This window comes from Microcebus murinus, chromosome 7 (genome assembly GCF_040939455.1).
Source record: "Microcebus murinus isolate Inina chromosome 7, M.murinus_Inina_mat1.0, whole genome shotgun sequence".
Lineage (NCBI taxonomy): Eukaryota > Metazoa > Chordata > Mammalia > Primates > Cheirogaleidae > Microcebus > Microcebus murinus.
Genome location: NC_134110.1, coordinates 102,208,111 through 102,225,809, shown reverse-complemented (window position 1 = coordinate 102,225,809; position 17,699 = coordinate 102,208,111). Strand labels below are relative to the sequence as shown.

The 17,699-nt window shown below is 34.8% G+C and overlaps 1 protein-coding gene across 1 annotated transcript in view; it reads right to left on the bottom strand.

Moving 5' to 3' along the window:
* Positions 1-1,573: 1,573 nt before the first annotated feature.
* UBXN2B (UBX domain protein 2B) overlaps positions 1,574-17,699 on the bottom strand; it is a 34,163-nt gene continuing 18,037 nt past the window's right edge. The window contains exons 3-8 of the mRNA XM_012790061.3: positions 14,882-15,032; positions 12,277-12,360; positions 11,177-11,286; positions 8,285-8,422; positions 2,798-2,959; positions 1,574-1,848 (exon numbers count right to left, since the gene is read on the bottom strand). Of these exons, the coding sequence (XP_012645515.2) occupies positions 1,686-1,848; positions 2,798-2,959; positions 8,285-8,422; positions 11,177-11,286; positions 12,277-12,360; positions 14,882-15,032 (808 nt within the window). The 3' untranslated portion in view covers positions 1,574-1,685. The remainder of the gene's footprint in view (positions 1,849-2,797; positions 2,960-8,284; positions 8,423-11,176; positions 11,287-12,276; positions 12,361-14,881; positions 15,033-17,699) is intronic.

Here is a 17,699-nt window from a genome sequence, read left to right as displayed (position 1 = left end):
AGAAATATGGAATGGTAATGCCAGAGAGGGCTTGAAGGAAGTGAGGAGATGGTAGAGAATACCAAAATTGTCACAAAGAATACTCAAATCATCACAAAATAACAACATTTAAGGTGCTGCTGTCGAGGGCTTAAAAGAAAATGAGGAATATGTTATTGGAAAACTGGAAGAAAGGGATCCTTGTTACATAGTGACAAAAAGTTTATCTGAATTGTGTCTTGCAGTAATGTGGAAAGCAGAATTTGTAAGTGATAAACTTAATGTTTAGCTGAGGATAGTTTCAAGCACACTATGGAAGGTACAGCCTGCTTTCTTCTTGCTGATAATAGTAAAATGTGATAGGAGACAGATAAGTTGGGGGAAGAAATGTTAAATGCAAAGATACTAGGACTTGGTGATTTAGGAAATTCTCAGCCCACCCAAACAGCAAAAGACAAAAATTAAGAGATTCACTGTCAGGAATGCCTGCTTTAGAGAAACAGACAAGGATATGGCTGTACAACCTTTTGCTAATACCTCAGAAGGATCACAAGGTCTGATAATTCACTCACACAAAAGGCTCTTTGAAGATATTAAGAACGTGAATCATAGATTCTCTCAGCTACTTCAGAAAAAGTAAAAAATAGAGATAGGCTTATCTGGAAAAGATATGTGAGGAGACGCCCGTGCAATGGAGTGAATCCCCGTGACATACACAGGAGACCCACAAGTTCCCTGACAAGGTTACACTGGCAGAAACACTGCCAACTTTAACTGCAAGGTATAGAGAATGGAAGAAGAAACAAGCTGACAAAACTACTCGGGTACAGGCATGTGCCTTTTGTGAAGAAAGGAAAGATGACTCAGATGGAGTTAAAAGCCCAGAGAACTGTGCTGGGAGCCAAGGAACGTCAATCTCAGACCTTAGAATCTAGTTAAGTGTGACTGGCTGGATTTGTAAATTCACTGGTGCTGGTGGCTCCTTTTTTCGTTCTATTTTCTGCTTTTTAAAGAGGAATATATGTAACTGTTACTCTATGCTTGTCCTGCCATCATATTTGGGAGCAGATAACTTGTTTTCTAGGTCCACAGGTGCATAGACAGGAATTACGACCCAGGCATCACACCCAGATCCTCTCCCATGCTTAATTTAGATGATGTAAATGAGAATTGGGACTTTTGAGTTGGTGAGCTTCTGACAAGATTTTAAACTTTGAGTTGACACTATAATAGGTTGAGACTTTTGAGCACCTTTGTTAGATGTGAATCTTTGGGACAGGAGGTGGACTGTGGTAGTCAGGCATAATAATGGACCCCCCAAAATGTTAATGCCCTAATGCCCAAACCTCTGTGTAACCTTAAATGGTAAAAGGGACTTCGCAGATGTGATTAAAGTTACTACAGATCTTAAGATGGGGGATAATCCTATATTATCCAGTGGGCCCAATCTAATCATATGAGTACTTAAAAGCAGAGAACCTTTCCTGGCTGTTGTCAGGGAGACGTGATCATAGAAGGGTCAGAAAGATGCAATGGTGCTGGCTTTTAAGACGGAAGAAGGGGGCCACAAGCCAAGGAATGCAGGTGGCCAAAATTTATCTGTAAAAATAATAAAAATAACCTGGTTGTTTTTAATTCTGGAAGTATTTTCCTTATTAATATGGCACATTATCTATCCTCACATGCTACTGCATGTAAGGGCAATATTATTTTAGTTGCTGGAGTATCACAGTATTAAGAATATCTGCTTCTTGTAGTGTCAGGCTTTCATCTGTTAGCTCTTTATTTGGAAATGAAGTCACAAGAATAAAGTCAAGAGTTGCAAATTCAGGACGGGACTGCACAATAAAGTCCCGGACATCCAGAATCCTGAAGAAATAAAATAAAATTAGATAATAAAAATCACACAATTTTAACTCTTATTTAAAAGTGTTATAACTTTAATATATATTATTTCAATGGAAGAATTATCTTAGCTTTAAGATAAAATGTAAGGATTAACTCTGGAGTATACCTAATATTTAGTGTAAAATACATACAATCTTCAGGTGAATAATGCATAAAATAAGTGTAACAATGTTGCCATTCTGAAAGTGCAGGTCCTACTTTTTTCAGAGTATAAAATATGTTAGCAGCGTATAACCCAGAAAAAAGATAACCATGATTGGCCTGTGGCAAAGTGAGTCAATAACTATGAAAAGTGTTAAGTCATAAAAATAATTTTAAAAAAATTGTTGTCACATATACATAGTAACTCAACTAGGATCATCAATGTATCCTTTAGAGTCTTGCTCAATGAACAAATACAAATAATATGAGCACAACAAATGTCTATGGACAAGTAAATGTTAAAGATGTTTAAAAGTTTATCTGTAGAACTTGACAAGAGAACAATTAAGCTTTACTTACACTATACATTTCTATTACAAAGAATTTGCTACACAGAATGTTAATCCCAATCAGAATTATCTTAAATTTTTAAGTAAGGTCCAAATAAGTTTTTACTACATTAAGGTAAATCTGATTTCACTTCATACGGTTTTACCAACAATGCAAAACTACAGCTCCTAATTTATTTTTGTGTGATATCTGAATTTGTATTAGTATCTGGATGGTTTATAGAGACCACTTAAATACCAATGTATTTCACTTCTTATATATAGCTATTACCTTTTTAAAAATGTTTCTTCTGTCAAAAACTTCAAAGTAAATCTAAAGAATATCATTATACTTCATTACTCAGGTCACATACAATTTTACTAAGACTATACTTGGCATATAACAGCGAACTAGACACTTTGCCAGTAAAGAAGTTTACCTGTGTGTACTATTGAATCTTTGTATCAAACGACTTCCATCTGCTAACCTGATTTGAATTTTTGTTGTTGGCACGGAATCATCAATGAGAACAACTGCATTAAGTATTGATTTATCTTCCTCTTCTGGGGAGGAAGGTGTACTGACTATTTCAGGTGTAAGGCTAAGAAAGAAGAATTAAAAGAATTAGAACACAAATCTGAATACATAAGACGAGACAAAATGAAGACACTTAGATCTATAGTTGATTCTCAAGTGATCCCCATATGACTTTTGGACTAGCAAGAACACGGCTTCATTTGCGTCTCCTATACTTCTTTTCACTTCTTTGTCATATAAAAATTATTTTCATTCCTATGATTATGATTTAGTTTATCCGATCTCTCTCAAAAGCCTAACTTTGCATCCTTTCCTCCTTTATCCTTTGAAATTTCATCAGAAGGTTTAGCACAGCAGTTTCTTTAGTTAGAAATTTGAACTCTGAATTAATGTCAAAGAATGATTAACAGCACAGACTTGGTTTCAAATCTTAGCTATGTCAACTGTGTAAACTTCAGTGAGTACATCAATTGCTATCTCAGCTCTATCATTTATAAAATGAGGGGAATAATACCATGTTATGAAGGTATATTGTATTAGTAAGTCCTTGATATAGTACCTAAAACATAGCGTTTCAACAGGTACCTGCTATTTTGCACATATTATCAGCACTAGTCATTTAATTTCATCTTGGTTAATATTACTTAAAAACATCTGATCGTGGTTACTGCTTTGCAAAAGAGAAATAACTTGTAAGCTATTACTGGGGAAACATTTTATGCATGGTAATAAATTTATAATGAAGTTTATCTGATAGAACTTTATCATTTGACTTTGATTACTAGTGACTCTGATTACACTGCCTTCTTAGTACCTTCTGACATCTACCAGGATGATCAGTCAGTATAAATCAAAAGTGAATGTCAAAAATTGAGTGCTCTTTTGGTTAAAAGACTAAAACAAATTCAGCCAAATTATTATTATTTTTTTAATTCTTTTCTTTTTTTTTGGAAGTGGGGTCTCACTTTGTTGCCCAGACCAGAGTGCAGTGGTGTGATCATAGCTCAGTGTGATCTTGAACTCCTGCGCTCAAGCGATCCTCTCACCTCCGCCTCCCCAGCAGCTGGTACTACAGGTGTGCACCACCATGCCCAGCTAATTTTTAAAAAAATTTCTGTAGATGGGGTATTGCTCTATTGCCCAGGCTAGTCTCACACTCCTGGCCTCAAGCAATCCTCTACCTCCCCAAGTGCCGGAATTATAGGTATAAGCCATGTGCCTAGTCTAGTCAAATTCTTATAGTCATAAAATCTTAACATTCTCTCTGTCATCTTGAGGGATTCTTTGATAGCCTTGATGTTTATTCTCTTGAATACTGAGATCTAGATAGCTTCCAATAAATTAACTGCTTTTGAATAAAAAGAAACGTATCAACATATTTATTAGTATAAAAGTTCTATGAGCATTTGGGCTTTAGTCCAGTGCAAATCTAACTCATCATGACCCTTACTCCCATTCAAAAAGTTTCTCTCAGAGTATATATGATAAATTAGTAAAATTAAGTGGTACTTACTGCTAACACTTCCCCTTTCTTTAGCTATTTCCTGACAGATTTTAGAACCTATTTGAGAATATAAATGATAAAGGTATGAAAAAGGAGATGATGATTTACAATAAATGACCAGATATTAAGAATTTTTTTCAAGTTCAGATTTTAGAGCTTAAATAGTTGCCAACCTGGTTTACTGTGCCAACAGTTCAGCATCCCTAACACAGGGATGTGTTTTTTAAAGAACAGAGTGGGAAATTAATTGATAAAACAAGGTTTTAGGCAAACAGGAAGAAAGGATGTGGGATATAATTGCCTCAGACAGGAGGGGAAACAACTTCTCCAAACCTAAGGAAAGATAGACAGTTATTAGTAAACTTGGAGGCTGAGGGAAACATATTAAGAAAGTTAATTCCTTTCAGGCTTTATTGCTCAGTGAAGCTAGAAGCAAAGAAATCTTTAGAGAGTGAGGGCAGGGGTAGAACCTGGGGCTTAGAGGAGCAGGGAGTATCGGGGTCAGCCCTGGGAGGCTGGCGGAGGCCAGCACTGTCTGCCTAGCACGGCTAAGACTGCAGTCAGGTGAGGGGCTGCCGAAGAGCTGGGAAAAGAAAAGGAAGGAAAGGCAGGAAGGGGCTGTTAAGCTTTAGAGAAAAGAGCCATGAGGGGTTCAGGGACCAAGACAAGGTCAAACCTCAGGTGAGTGGGAGTGGCCAGCACAATCTTTCCGATTGAACAATATGATGAACAGAGAGTGACTGTTCTAAAGCAGAAATCTACCTCATATCATGATTTTTATCATTATACATGGCAGCTCAAAAGCCTACAGTGAATGTCTACTTGCTAGTCTTACCTATCAAAAATGATTCTGTGATTTCTAGGTCTTTTCCTTGCCAGGCTCTACTCCAGCTTACCAAGTTAATTTTCATTCAGTAATACAGTTTGAACTATAATTGTAAATTTGCAGTTTTACATCTATGATTTACTTGCTTCTGTTACATTATGTGAAGGCATTGGGTAATATTTTTACTGCATTTAAGTTTGTCCCATAATTGTATATCACAATAAAAAATTAAGTTAGTTTCCATCTATGTAATGTTCGTTTGTAGTTAGACTGCCATTTATGGAAGACAACGGATTATTCCCATTTTTGTTTTACTTAATTATTTTTATTTCTCTGTTCAGTAAATTGTCTGGAACCCTTGAGAAATGAACCATTTTAGAAAATTACTTTCTACATAGATAAATGTTAACTTTAAAATTTTTATTTTAATATGGTTCTTAATGTAAATCCTTAATGTAAAGTGTTCTATGCAACTCTTCACTTTTTAAAAGAATATGATACTCTCTTATTCAACATTTGGGTTCATGTGCATATAGGCTAACACCACCACACGCATCTTCTAGCATAACTTTCCTCTAAGCTGGAAGTTCTAAAGACTGTATTTCACAGACTCCCTTGCAGCTAGGATTTTATATGATTCTACCTTTCCATCAAGCAAATATATATTTGTATAGTGAAAGTATATATTTGTGAAGTGGAAGCTATGCAGCTCTTCTGGTTACCAAGGTGGTGAAGACAGTGGTTCTTTTATGACAGAATGTTCTAGTATTTGGTCCCTAGCTCTGTGGGCACTGTGTACCTGATTTGGGGTGGGGTGGGATACAAAGTGTTTTCTCTAGAACATTCTTCTATTATGTTTGCTTCTCCTAAGGAAAAGTTGGCTTGCTATCTCTTCCAGAAATTCTATAAACTACCCAAGACCCTGAAGAAACCCCTTCCTACTTAAACTAGCAATAGATTGTTTTCTAGAATCAAATTTCTGATTAATATGGCTGGTAATTAACATGGCATTCTCACCATTGATCTCTGTCATTCTCTTCTAATAGTTTTGTCTTTCTTCTCCATCATTTTCTTTAGCTATTTGCTTTATTAGAAAAGAGTGGCTGGACGTGGTGGTTCACGCCTGTAATCCTAGCACTCTGAGAGGACGAGGAGGGAGGATCACTCAAGGTCAGGAGTTTAAAACTAGCCTGAGCAAGAGCGAAACCCTGTCTCTACTAAAAATAGAAAGAAATTAATTGGCCAACTAAAAATATATAGAAAAAATTAGCCAGGCATGGTGGCACATGCCTGTAGTCCCAGCTACTCGGGAGGCTGAGGCAGAAAGATTACTTGAGCCCAGGAGTTTGAGGTTGCTGTGAGCTAGGCTGACGCCATGGCATGCTAGCCCGGGCAACAGAGCGAGACTCTGTCTCAAAAAAAAGAAAAAAAAAGAAAAGAATAAAGACTGGCCTTTGTGAGATGCTATCATCAGATAATATCCTTATTTTCATGAGGTGAATTTGCAGATCATAATCACTGGCTCTTCTCAGCTGCCTTTCCTTTATGCTACCTTCAATTCCAATTCTAGATTTACTATACTTTTACTAACAAAGATGTGCATTCTAAAATTAATTCTTGGTCATAAATTTAAATAATAGAGAAAGAATATGTACATAGCAAAGAGAAGACTAGATATTTTATCTGTATTCTAACTCAAAATCAAAATCTCAACAAATATTAAAATGAGAGTTGCTAGAAAATTAAATATATATGTATATGTTTATATGTATATCTTATAAATCTCATATTATAAATATCTTATAAATGTAAATATCTTATAAATCTCTTATAATAAGAGAAGGGAGGAAGTAGCACAATTCAAGAGAAGCCTGACAGGTGTTGGCAGGAAAGAGATGAGGGAGAAAATTTCCAAGTAGACCTGTGGGTGGGCACTACAGGGTTTGGGTCCTAAAAGAACCAGGTCAACACTTATTCCCGTATGCCCTACATGTCCCAGAAATCAGTCTAGCGAAACTAGACAGGAGAAAAGGATACAGAAAGGGAGACTAGAGATAGCAAAGACAAGTATAAAAAGCTGATACTGAATTCTTCCATATTTTGAGAAATGAGGGGGGAATACAAAACCAGTGTGCACAAGGCAATTGAAAAGGAGTTGGAAGGGAAGGAATCACATTAAAAGGAACAAAGGATGCACAGAACGGTACGTGGGGAACACTGCCAATGCAGCAATTCCGTATCACCTGCAATGATATGTGGACAAGTGGAGGGTGACCATTACCAACATATTTTACAAGATTTATGAAGGTTATGTTAAGCATGGCAATTATAAAGGAGTTCAATTCATACATTCTGCCATGCACATTGGTTTTTAAGTTGTGCTCTTCAAAGTCCTAGGGGTTCTTTGGAAATGTCTCACACACAATTCTTTCCTTCATCTACAATCAGAAGAATTCAGGTTTTACATGTGTTTTACATATTTGGCTTCTGTAACATGCAGAAAGAATTTGGCTGCTTAAAACTATTGAAGACCGCCAAGCTAAGCATATTGCTTCTGCTGCAAAAGCCTAATAATTACTTATGGCAGACATACATGCTTAAAGTTGTGATGTAAGATATTCATTTTTAAAAATCTTAACGCTTTATAATTTTTCCTTTTGAAACTAGGTAACCTGAAAGAGGCATATGGCACAGTAGTAAGAAGCACAAACTCTGGAGTCAGAGTTCCTGGGTTTGAATCCCACATGCCAGTCATTTCCTAGCTCAATCACTTTGGACAAATTATTGCATCTGCAAAATGGAGTAATAACATGATCTACATCAGAGTTGTGAAGATAAAGTGAGATAACGCATGTAAATTGCTCAGAGGGCTGGGATCATAATTGCTATCTAAGTATTAACTACTAATATTATTACCAGATTTTTATATCTAATTCCACCTGCGAGGTCTTTATTGTTCATATTTCAGTTTTTACTTAACGAGTCATTTTGCTCTTTTTATTCTCAAAGAAATTCATGTTGAACAAAGACAAGTATTTTTCTCATTTTAGGATTTTTACCTTCCAAGTTTCTGCCCTTCTCCACTAAAAGCCTTGAACCTCAATCTAGGTTTTATGTATTCTTGATCCTGATGATCCTCCATATCCAAATTCACTTGGCCACCATGAACCAGGCGTTGAAGCTCCAGGGGAATCTCTCTTTTAAAAAGGGGGAAAAAAGGTTTTAAAATTAAGTTTTTCAAATATTACACTGTTGAGATGACTGTAAACAAGTCATAAGCTACATTGGAAAATGGCAATTTTTGCTTAAATTATAAAATAGAAAAACTTCCATGAAGATTGATTAGTCTTTGTAGATCTTTCTTTCTTAAAGTCACCTCCCATTATTCCTTAGTGGTTTTCAACCTAGGGATGTTTTTGGTTGTTGGTCATCTTGGAGTACTTCTGACATTTAAAAAGTTAAATTGTAAGACAGCAGTTTATACCTAAATTAGCACTAGACAATTCTTATGAGGATAAACAGTTAATGTGGATATTTATTTCTAAAGCCCTGGAGAAAGTTCCGAAAATGGATACAATCGTTGGTGATTCAGGAGAGCACTGCAGTCATTCGGTGTGGGGTAGGGGATGTCAGATGCACTGCAATAGGGGATTCGCCTCACACAAGGAAGACTTGTGTTGGGTTCCACAGAATTGCCAAGTGCTCTCCAGGGAGCCACATGGATGACAACACTGTTCATAATGTCTGAGCCTAAAACCCAATTCTGTCTTACAAATAGGCAAAATACATTTTGGGAGCTACTGTATTAACATATGTTGAAACTTCCAGGAATGCACTATCACATAAACTGAGGTAAGAATGCAGTTGGTTTGGAACTTTACCAAGTACTTGAATGCAATGCCACTTGTAATAATTAAACTTACAACTTCACATTGTTTTTATACCTGTCATTTTTATCTGAGAAGTGCTGGACTGCATATAGGTGCAAATTATCTGACTACTTATGTCTCCTGGTGTGGTCATACCTGAGCATTCATAAATTAAAATATGTAACATTCTATGATAAATTACTTTCCTTTATTTCTTCAATATATTTAAGATAGAATACTATATCAATATTTTGGGAAATAATGTACACAGGTAGATTACATCATCGATGAATTCTTCTTTGAGGATAGTATAGATGGTGTTACAAAATGCTTATTACAAAAAAAGAGTCAACGGATCTTACACAGTTGAGAACCACTATTTGACATCATTTATTTTTTTTAAGGAGTCTTTTCCAAAACTCTTCTTAATCATAATCAGAATTTTTACTCAAGGATACTGTATAGCTCAAATTTAAAAATATTTTTAATATACTATGTCTGTTTAAACGTTAGCCTACAAAGTTTATGGATTATTTTCATTTAATGATAAATTAGTTTTTAATCTATATAATAGTATATTCATCATCAATATGTTCTTATCTTCCACTATCTTGAAATTAGCATCAATTTCAACAGTTACATTGGTCTTCACTTAGCAGATGAACACTTCCCCCACCCAGCTGCTCTTAGCTCTTCCCAATGATTCTGCAGGACTCCTAGTCCATAGCTTTGACTTAAAACAATTATATCCTATATTTGCCACCACCATATATTGTCTCCTAGGATAGCTTCCTGCCTTTCTCAATTACTTCAGCATACTTACAGCATTTCTTGCCTTTATTTGGTATCCTCACATTATCTGTATAGAATTTAAATTCAAAATTCATATGAATTAGTTTTTTAAAATACCTTTCGTTCAGAGTTTATTGGCTACTTTGACTCCAACGAATTTAATCCCCACTCCACTTCAGCCACCCTCCCTGGACACATTTCATCACTTGGAAAAGCTCTACTTTCCATCCCTTTATGGAGTACAACCTCCCCTCCCCCACCCCCGCCGTCCCTTCCTGCTACTAATCTCCCAGTTTATGATCAACCTTGTGTTTATAGTTGTATTTCTTTTTTTTTTTTTTGAGACAGGGTCTCACTTTGTTGCCCAGGCTAGAGTGAGTGCTGTGGCGTCAGCCTAGCTCACAGCAACCTCACACTCCTGGGCTCAAGCGATCCTGCTGCCTCAGCCTCCCGAGTAGCTGGGACTACAGGCATGCGCCACCATGCCCGGCTAATTTTTTCTATATATATATTAGTTGGCCAATTAATTTATTTCTATTTATAGTAGAGACGGCATCTCACTCTTGCTCAGGCTGGTTTCGAACTCCTGACCTGGAGCAATCTGCCCACCTCGGCCTCCCAGAGTGCTAGGATTACAGGCGTGAGCCACCGCGCCCGGCCTATAGTTGTATTTCTATTTAGGAATAAATCACTGCCAGCTAGTGAAATCATAACATAGAAAAACTTTTTATCATCATAGCAAAATCACTCAATTTCTCATCTTCTAGCAAGAAAAGCTGGTAAGTTACAATGTTCTTTGAATGGGTAAGAGCACTGAATATCTGGTTTACTTTCACAAATTTTAACTTTAAATTAACCTTGCAAAATCTTCTGCCAGCAGTAATGCCACTTTAAAAAATTTCTAATATAAGTTGAATTTCAGGCATACATGCAATGAGGGTCGCCCTGTCAACAGTAAGCAGGACCGTGGCTTAGTGGATGGGCAGCTACATGGTAATCAATTCACTGATTATTACATTAAGATGTTTCTTCTTGGAATTGGGTCCATAGTTTCATCAGATTTCAAAATGGGCCAATGTCCAATGCCCCTGCCCCACAAAGTTAAGAACCAGTTAAGAACCAGTGACTTACAGATATCCTTTATATATTCAAGAATATTATACCCCTGACAACCACTTAACACAATATATTCCAGGAACCAACTGCTGAAAACCAGTAATGCACTACTGATTACAGTCTGTTTTTTAAAAAAATATAGCCCCACTCTAAGTAACAAATAATACATCTTACCCTCTCTTAACAGACTCCAGAAATTGAGCATTTGTTGGGTCACTGTAAGGTCTTAATTCTCCATCATCTAAACTGAAACCATTGCTCCAGAGTTTAAGCAAAATCTGAACCTTTTGAGCATAGGAGAAAAAAAAAATATATATATATATATATGTGTGTGTATATATATATATATATAAAAGAATACATCTCCCCAACCAATTTTAAGTTACAAATGTAATATGATACAACAATATTAAACCATTTAATTAATTTAAAATAGGGAATTATTTGTGCTATTCTTTATTTATAAGGATGTAAGTGAAACCACATGTGTTTTCTTAGCAGATTTGTATTTAGTTTAACAAACTGACAATGACAGCAAATGCCAAAGGTCCCACAACTGGACCCTGGCCTTTAAGTACAATTACTGGTGGTTCATTAGAAAATAAAAGTAATAAGAAGAGAACATCCAGCTGCACCCCACTACTCCCGACCCTCTTCTTTCACCTTCACCCACACTATACTCTTCTGTGCCACAGAGCTTAAACAGTCATGCCAAGAGGCAAGACTGAATTTCCACTGATCATCCAAGAATATATAAATGTTTAAAATGAAAACTAAAACGCTAAAATTTCAAAAAGCAACAGAAGCAAAGAATGACTTTAGCTATTCTAACATTTATAACTTAGCTAAAATGTTTATATTATGATAATATGCCATTTAAAATAATTATAATCTATACATATAAAGTTCATTTTCTTAAATAGTTTTTTAAGAGATGAGATCTTGCTATGTTGCCCAGGCTGGCCTTCAACTCTTGGGCTCAAGTGATCCTTCTGCCTCAGCCTTTTGAAAATGTGGAGTTTGCACTGTGCTCACCTGTATGTTCATTTTGACAGTGAATCACACATTCAACAAATAGTTACGTATCTCTAAATGCAAAGCATGATTGACATACAAAATAAAAATGAAGACTGAAAACTTACACGTTGGTCCTTTAAAACAAAGTTTCAAAAAATAACAGAAATATGTTTATATTATCAATTTTTAATTTGAAAACAAACAGTAATAACTAGAGGCAAATATTTATACTTTTTAATTTTGGTTATTGTACCTACATCTTGTAGCTGATTTTCTCCATAGATATATTCAGACCTCTTACAAAAGGAATTACCCAATCTGTATCCTCCACCTGTAAATGACTAAAATATATAGCAAGTGAGTTAAAAATTCACTAAGGATTATTCACTAAAATATTATAATGTATAATATATATTTTAAAACTAGATAGCCAAACTGGTTCATACTTACCCAGAAAATTTTATATTAGAATGAAAGTCTTATGCTATAGAGAAGTGTATTTAAGTAAAAAATTGTTTCTTTCCATAAAAACATTAGTGACTCACAAACTGAAATAGTAATAATAATAATACAGGCCAATCTTACACTAAGATATGCATTTATACATCGAAATATATATTTTCAAGTATAGATCAATTAAAAAAACTACCCTCAATATTTTATGACAAGTCTTTTAATAAAAATTATAATGATTAAATCATGTCTCACAAAGAAAGGATTTTATAAATGGGTATGAATCAGCCTAAGAAAACTCTATCCTTATTTTATAAGTTGCTTTTATTCAACTGTAACAAGTCAGCTATGACTGCACTTTTTATTTTGCTATACTAATCACAAGGTCTTCTTTTCTTCCAGCAGGAGAGCTTATGAGGTAAAAATGTTATTCCTTTTAATCGCCTTTTATATCATGAAAGAGCTTCAAATTATCACATTGCTTTCTTCTCCACAGAATAAATCATATCAATTCCACAATTTTCTTACAAAATTAGACAATCCACAAGAGCCAAAATTACCTTAAGACTTGACTAAAAGAGAATTTCAAGCTGTTGACAAATAGTGAAATGAAAGCTAAAATTTAAGTTTCATAACCTCCTCAAATGATTTTGGTAGGGAAATTCCAGGCCGAGAAATGCTGATTGTAAGAATATATGACAATTATACTACAAAAGACACCTGAACTATTCTTCAATATACCAATACTGTGTCATTTGATACAGTTATAAAAGCTCTATAAAATGTTTACAGAAATTTAGAAAGGTACAAAAGCAATTCAATGGAGGAAGAAGTGCCTTTCAATAAGTGATGCTGTGGCAACTGTGCATCATAAGCAAAAAAATGACCCCTGATGTAAATCTCACACCTTTATAAAATCAACTCAAAATGGATTATAGGTTTAAATGTAAAATTTTTCTAGATAATACAGGAGAAAATCTTTGGGACCCACATTTAGGTAAAAAGTTCTTAGACAAAGACACCAAAAGCATGAACTATTAAAAAGAAAAAGCATAAATTGGATTTTATCAAAATTGAAAACTTTTGCTCTGTGAAAAACTCTGTTAAGAGGATAAGGGGATAAAAATACAAATTACAGTCTGGGAGAAAATATTTGCAAACCAGACCTATTAAAATATACAAAGAATCCTCAAAACTCAAAAGTAAAAAAATAAAAAATCCAATTAGAAAATGGGCAAAAGTCATAAAGAGACATTATAATAAAGATAATAGCAAGTAAGCACATGAAAAAATGTTCAACATTACTAGCCATTAGGAAAACAAACATAAATTAACATCATTAGTCCTTAGGGAAATACAAATTAGAACCAGTGTTATCACTACACACCCATCAAAATGACAAAAATTAAAAATAGTGACAATATCAAATGCTGGTAAGGATGTAGAGAAACTGGCTCTGTCATACATTATGAGAATACAAAATGGCACAACCACTCTGGAAAACAGGTTGGTAGTTTCTTAAAAAACCAAACCTACACTTAATATATTACCCAGCAATTGCACTCCTGGGCATTTATCCCAGAGAAACAAAGAGTTACATAAGTAAAATAAAACCTGTACAAAATTGCTCACAGCAGCTTTATTTGTAATAGTCAAAAACCGGAAACAACTAAGATGTCCCTCAATAAATGAATGGTTAAACTGTGGTATACCCATACCATGAAATGCCACTCAGGAATTAAAAAGGAACAGTATTGATACATGCAATTATGCTGAGTAAAAAGAGCTACTCTCAAAAGGCCACATGTTATATGATTCCATTTGTATGACATTCTCTATATTATAAAATTGTAGAACTGGAAAAGTGATTTAGTGATGGCTAAAGGTTATGGTAGGAGAGAGAGATGGAGCAGGGTGTGACTACAAAGGAGCAGGGGAGCTTGTGACGATGGAATGGTATCTCAATTTAGTTGGGCGACTACACAAATCTACACATGGAGACATAAGTGACATAAAACTGTACACACACATTGTACCCAAGTCAAATTACTGGCTTTGATATTATACTAAAATCATGTAAGATATAACCATAACCACTGGGGGAAACGGGATGAAAGGGACATGGGACATCCCTGTATTCTTTTTATAGATGCCTGCGAATTGATAATTATTCCAAAATTAAAAGGTAAATTAAAAAGTTGCATAGAAATGTAAGAAATTGCCTCAACTGTGAATCATTAATGGAAAAACTATAACCTTATAAAAATGAAACAAATAGTTTAAGAAAAACAGTTTTTTTCCTTCCCCTCCCCAAAAACATAGTTAGAAAAATGTTTGTAAACAATATAAAAACGATATAGGAAATCAAATATAGATAGAAATAGTATAGTTTTAAAATTGAATACTGACCTTAGATTTGTCATCACCTGAAGCTCTTGTGGCTTCATCCAGAGGGACAGCCCCATGTTCCCTTGCCTCTTTGAAAAGTTCATTCACAATTTTCCCAGTTGAAGGTCGAACTATATGTAATCCACTGTATTCATTTTCACTTGAATAAAACCTTTAAACATTATAGTTCATAAATAAAAATATAAACTAACAGAGAAGTACTTTAAAGTAAAAATCTAGTCTTATGAAATAACTTTTATTTAAAAAGAGGCATTCTTATGACTTCAGTGGAAATAAGCTAGTCCCTTCCCCCTAAGAAAGGCCCTATTCAGTAAGGACCTAGTTAGGAAATCTCTAGGTTTAGAGTATAAACATCTAACTAAACTACACGGCTACACATAGAAGGTTTATTCTTCAGAGATTTTTGGATTGAAAAGAAACTTACTCAATTAAAACCCCCTGTATTTGTTAAAAGCAAATAATTCAGATAGTTTTTTCAATGACTAATTTCTACTCTGATTCCAACTTCATAAATGGTCCTAGAGAACATAAAAATTTCCCTTATATAAGATTACTGCCCTACTTTTTTATCTTCCAATGTCTTTTCAATCAAGGATATCAGAAAATAACCCATGAAGTATCGACATAGAGACTTCTAGTAAGACGACAAAGCTCATGTTAAACTACTGATGCTCTGCAATCCAGTTTCCAAATTCTCACTGAACTGACTCACTAAACAAAACAATGGGGGGAAATTATTTAAGCACTGGAGATTAGAAACTGAAGTCACCATCAAGACTTTCTTCCAAATTAGTAGATGCAAAACTATGATAGAGGGAAGAGCAGACCAGCTCTCACTTCACTCTAAGTGAAGGAAAAAAAATCCACCTGGACCACAAGTAGACACCAGTTGAACCCTACTAACTGCTGAAGGGGGTCTTGTTCATCCTGCCAGTGCTCTGAGGAAGTATATCGGGGTCCAGAGCAGGAGCTTATGGAAGCATTCCTCCCAAGCTTAAACTCAAGGGTTCAGGGCAGCAAGCAAGGTTGAACACTGCCCTAGCTGGCTCCCAAGATAAACATGAGTATTAGGAGTTTGCTAGCAGATGATTTTAGGCAGCTATGACAAATACACAGAAGTAAAGCAAAGCTTCTTGCTGCAGCTATCTCCTGTTCTATCTCCCTCCTTCCCTGCCCCAGGTCTCTAATCTCACAAAGCAAATAATCAGTCCGTTTTATATCAGTCTTGGTGAGAAAGATCTTACTGGAAAAATCAGCCACAGGAAATTATTTACTAGCTCCTTTATGGTTTATGGTCTTTGTTACTTACTTAAGAAATCTTTGCCTACCCCAAAGTCATGAAGATATTCTACTTTCTTTAGAAGTTTTATTGTTTTAATTTTTACATTTAGATCCACAACCCATTTATAACTGATGTTCTCAGATGGCATAAGGCAGAGAGGGCCACAAATTATTTTTCCCCATATAAATGTCCTTTTGTTCCAGTACAATGTAATGAAATTCTCTCCCCTCACTGCTCTGCAGTGTCATCTTTGTCATAAATCAAGCATGTGTTTATGATTCTGAGTTTTCTATTTTGTTCCACTGGTTTACTGTTAATCCTTACTCTTGTAACTATTGCAGTTTTAAAAGTAAATCTTTATATCCAGTATTGTAAGTCCTCAACTTTGTTTTATTTCTTTATGAATATTCTGCTACTGTGTTTTTTGGGGGGTGGGACTAACAATATTTATTGACTGTTGAAGTATTAATAATACTCTATGCTCATATAAACTAATCTATTAAATATAAATGAAAAGGAATAAAATTCCCTTTAATTAGTAGAAGGAAGAAGTATCAAGAATGATAAAACATTTTTTGATTTCTAGAACACTTGGAAAATCCCTTAACCAACTATAAATTCCCCAAATTCAAGGACTTGTGAAAGGCAATATTGGTCACTATATTTTCATTCAACAAATACTTGTCGAGTGCTTGCTATATGCAAGGCACTGTTCTAGGTACCATGGATCCAGCATTAAATAAAACAAAGTCCTTGTCTTTATGGAGCTTACATTCAAGCAGGATAAGCCAGATCAAAAAAATGTATGTGTTTATTCTTGACCCTTTGTATTTTCTTAAAACTTTTAGAACTTGCATATTAGTTTGCATTAAACCCTTCACCACTATTTATAGGATATAGCTTAATATTAAATCTTCCAATTCTGAGTGTCACCCTTCCTTTGGGTCTTCTGTGTTATATTTTGCTGGTACTGGTTTTGCAGTTTTTGTTAGATTTATTCCCAGGCATTTGATATTTTTGAATATAAATAACTATCTTTTTAAAATGTAATCTTCTAATATTTCTACTTATATATAGAAATAAAACTGAATTCTGAATATTGATCTTATATTTCGGATCAAAAATCTTGGTAAACACACTATTAAATCAAGTAGTTTGACTAAAGAGGTTTTTGTAGTTTTTTTTATATGTAATCATGTCATTGCAAATAAACAGTTTTATTTCTTTCTTTCCAATTTGTATACTTTTGTTTTCCTTACCTCATTCTGCTGACTAAAACCTCCAGGTTGAATGAAAATGGCGATAGGGGTTATCTTTGCTATGTTCCCAACTCCAGAAGGAAATCTTTCACTATTTTACTATTAACTGTGATCTTCACAGGTTTTCTGTAAATCCTTTAAAATCAGATTAATTTGATCCCTTTATTCTCAGTTTGCTGTGTTTTCTAAAATTATGAATCTTGTGATTTTTACTTTATATATTTTAAGCCATGTAACCAAATTTAGAATCATTCTATCTTCTGGTTCAACTGACATT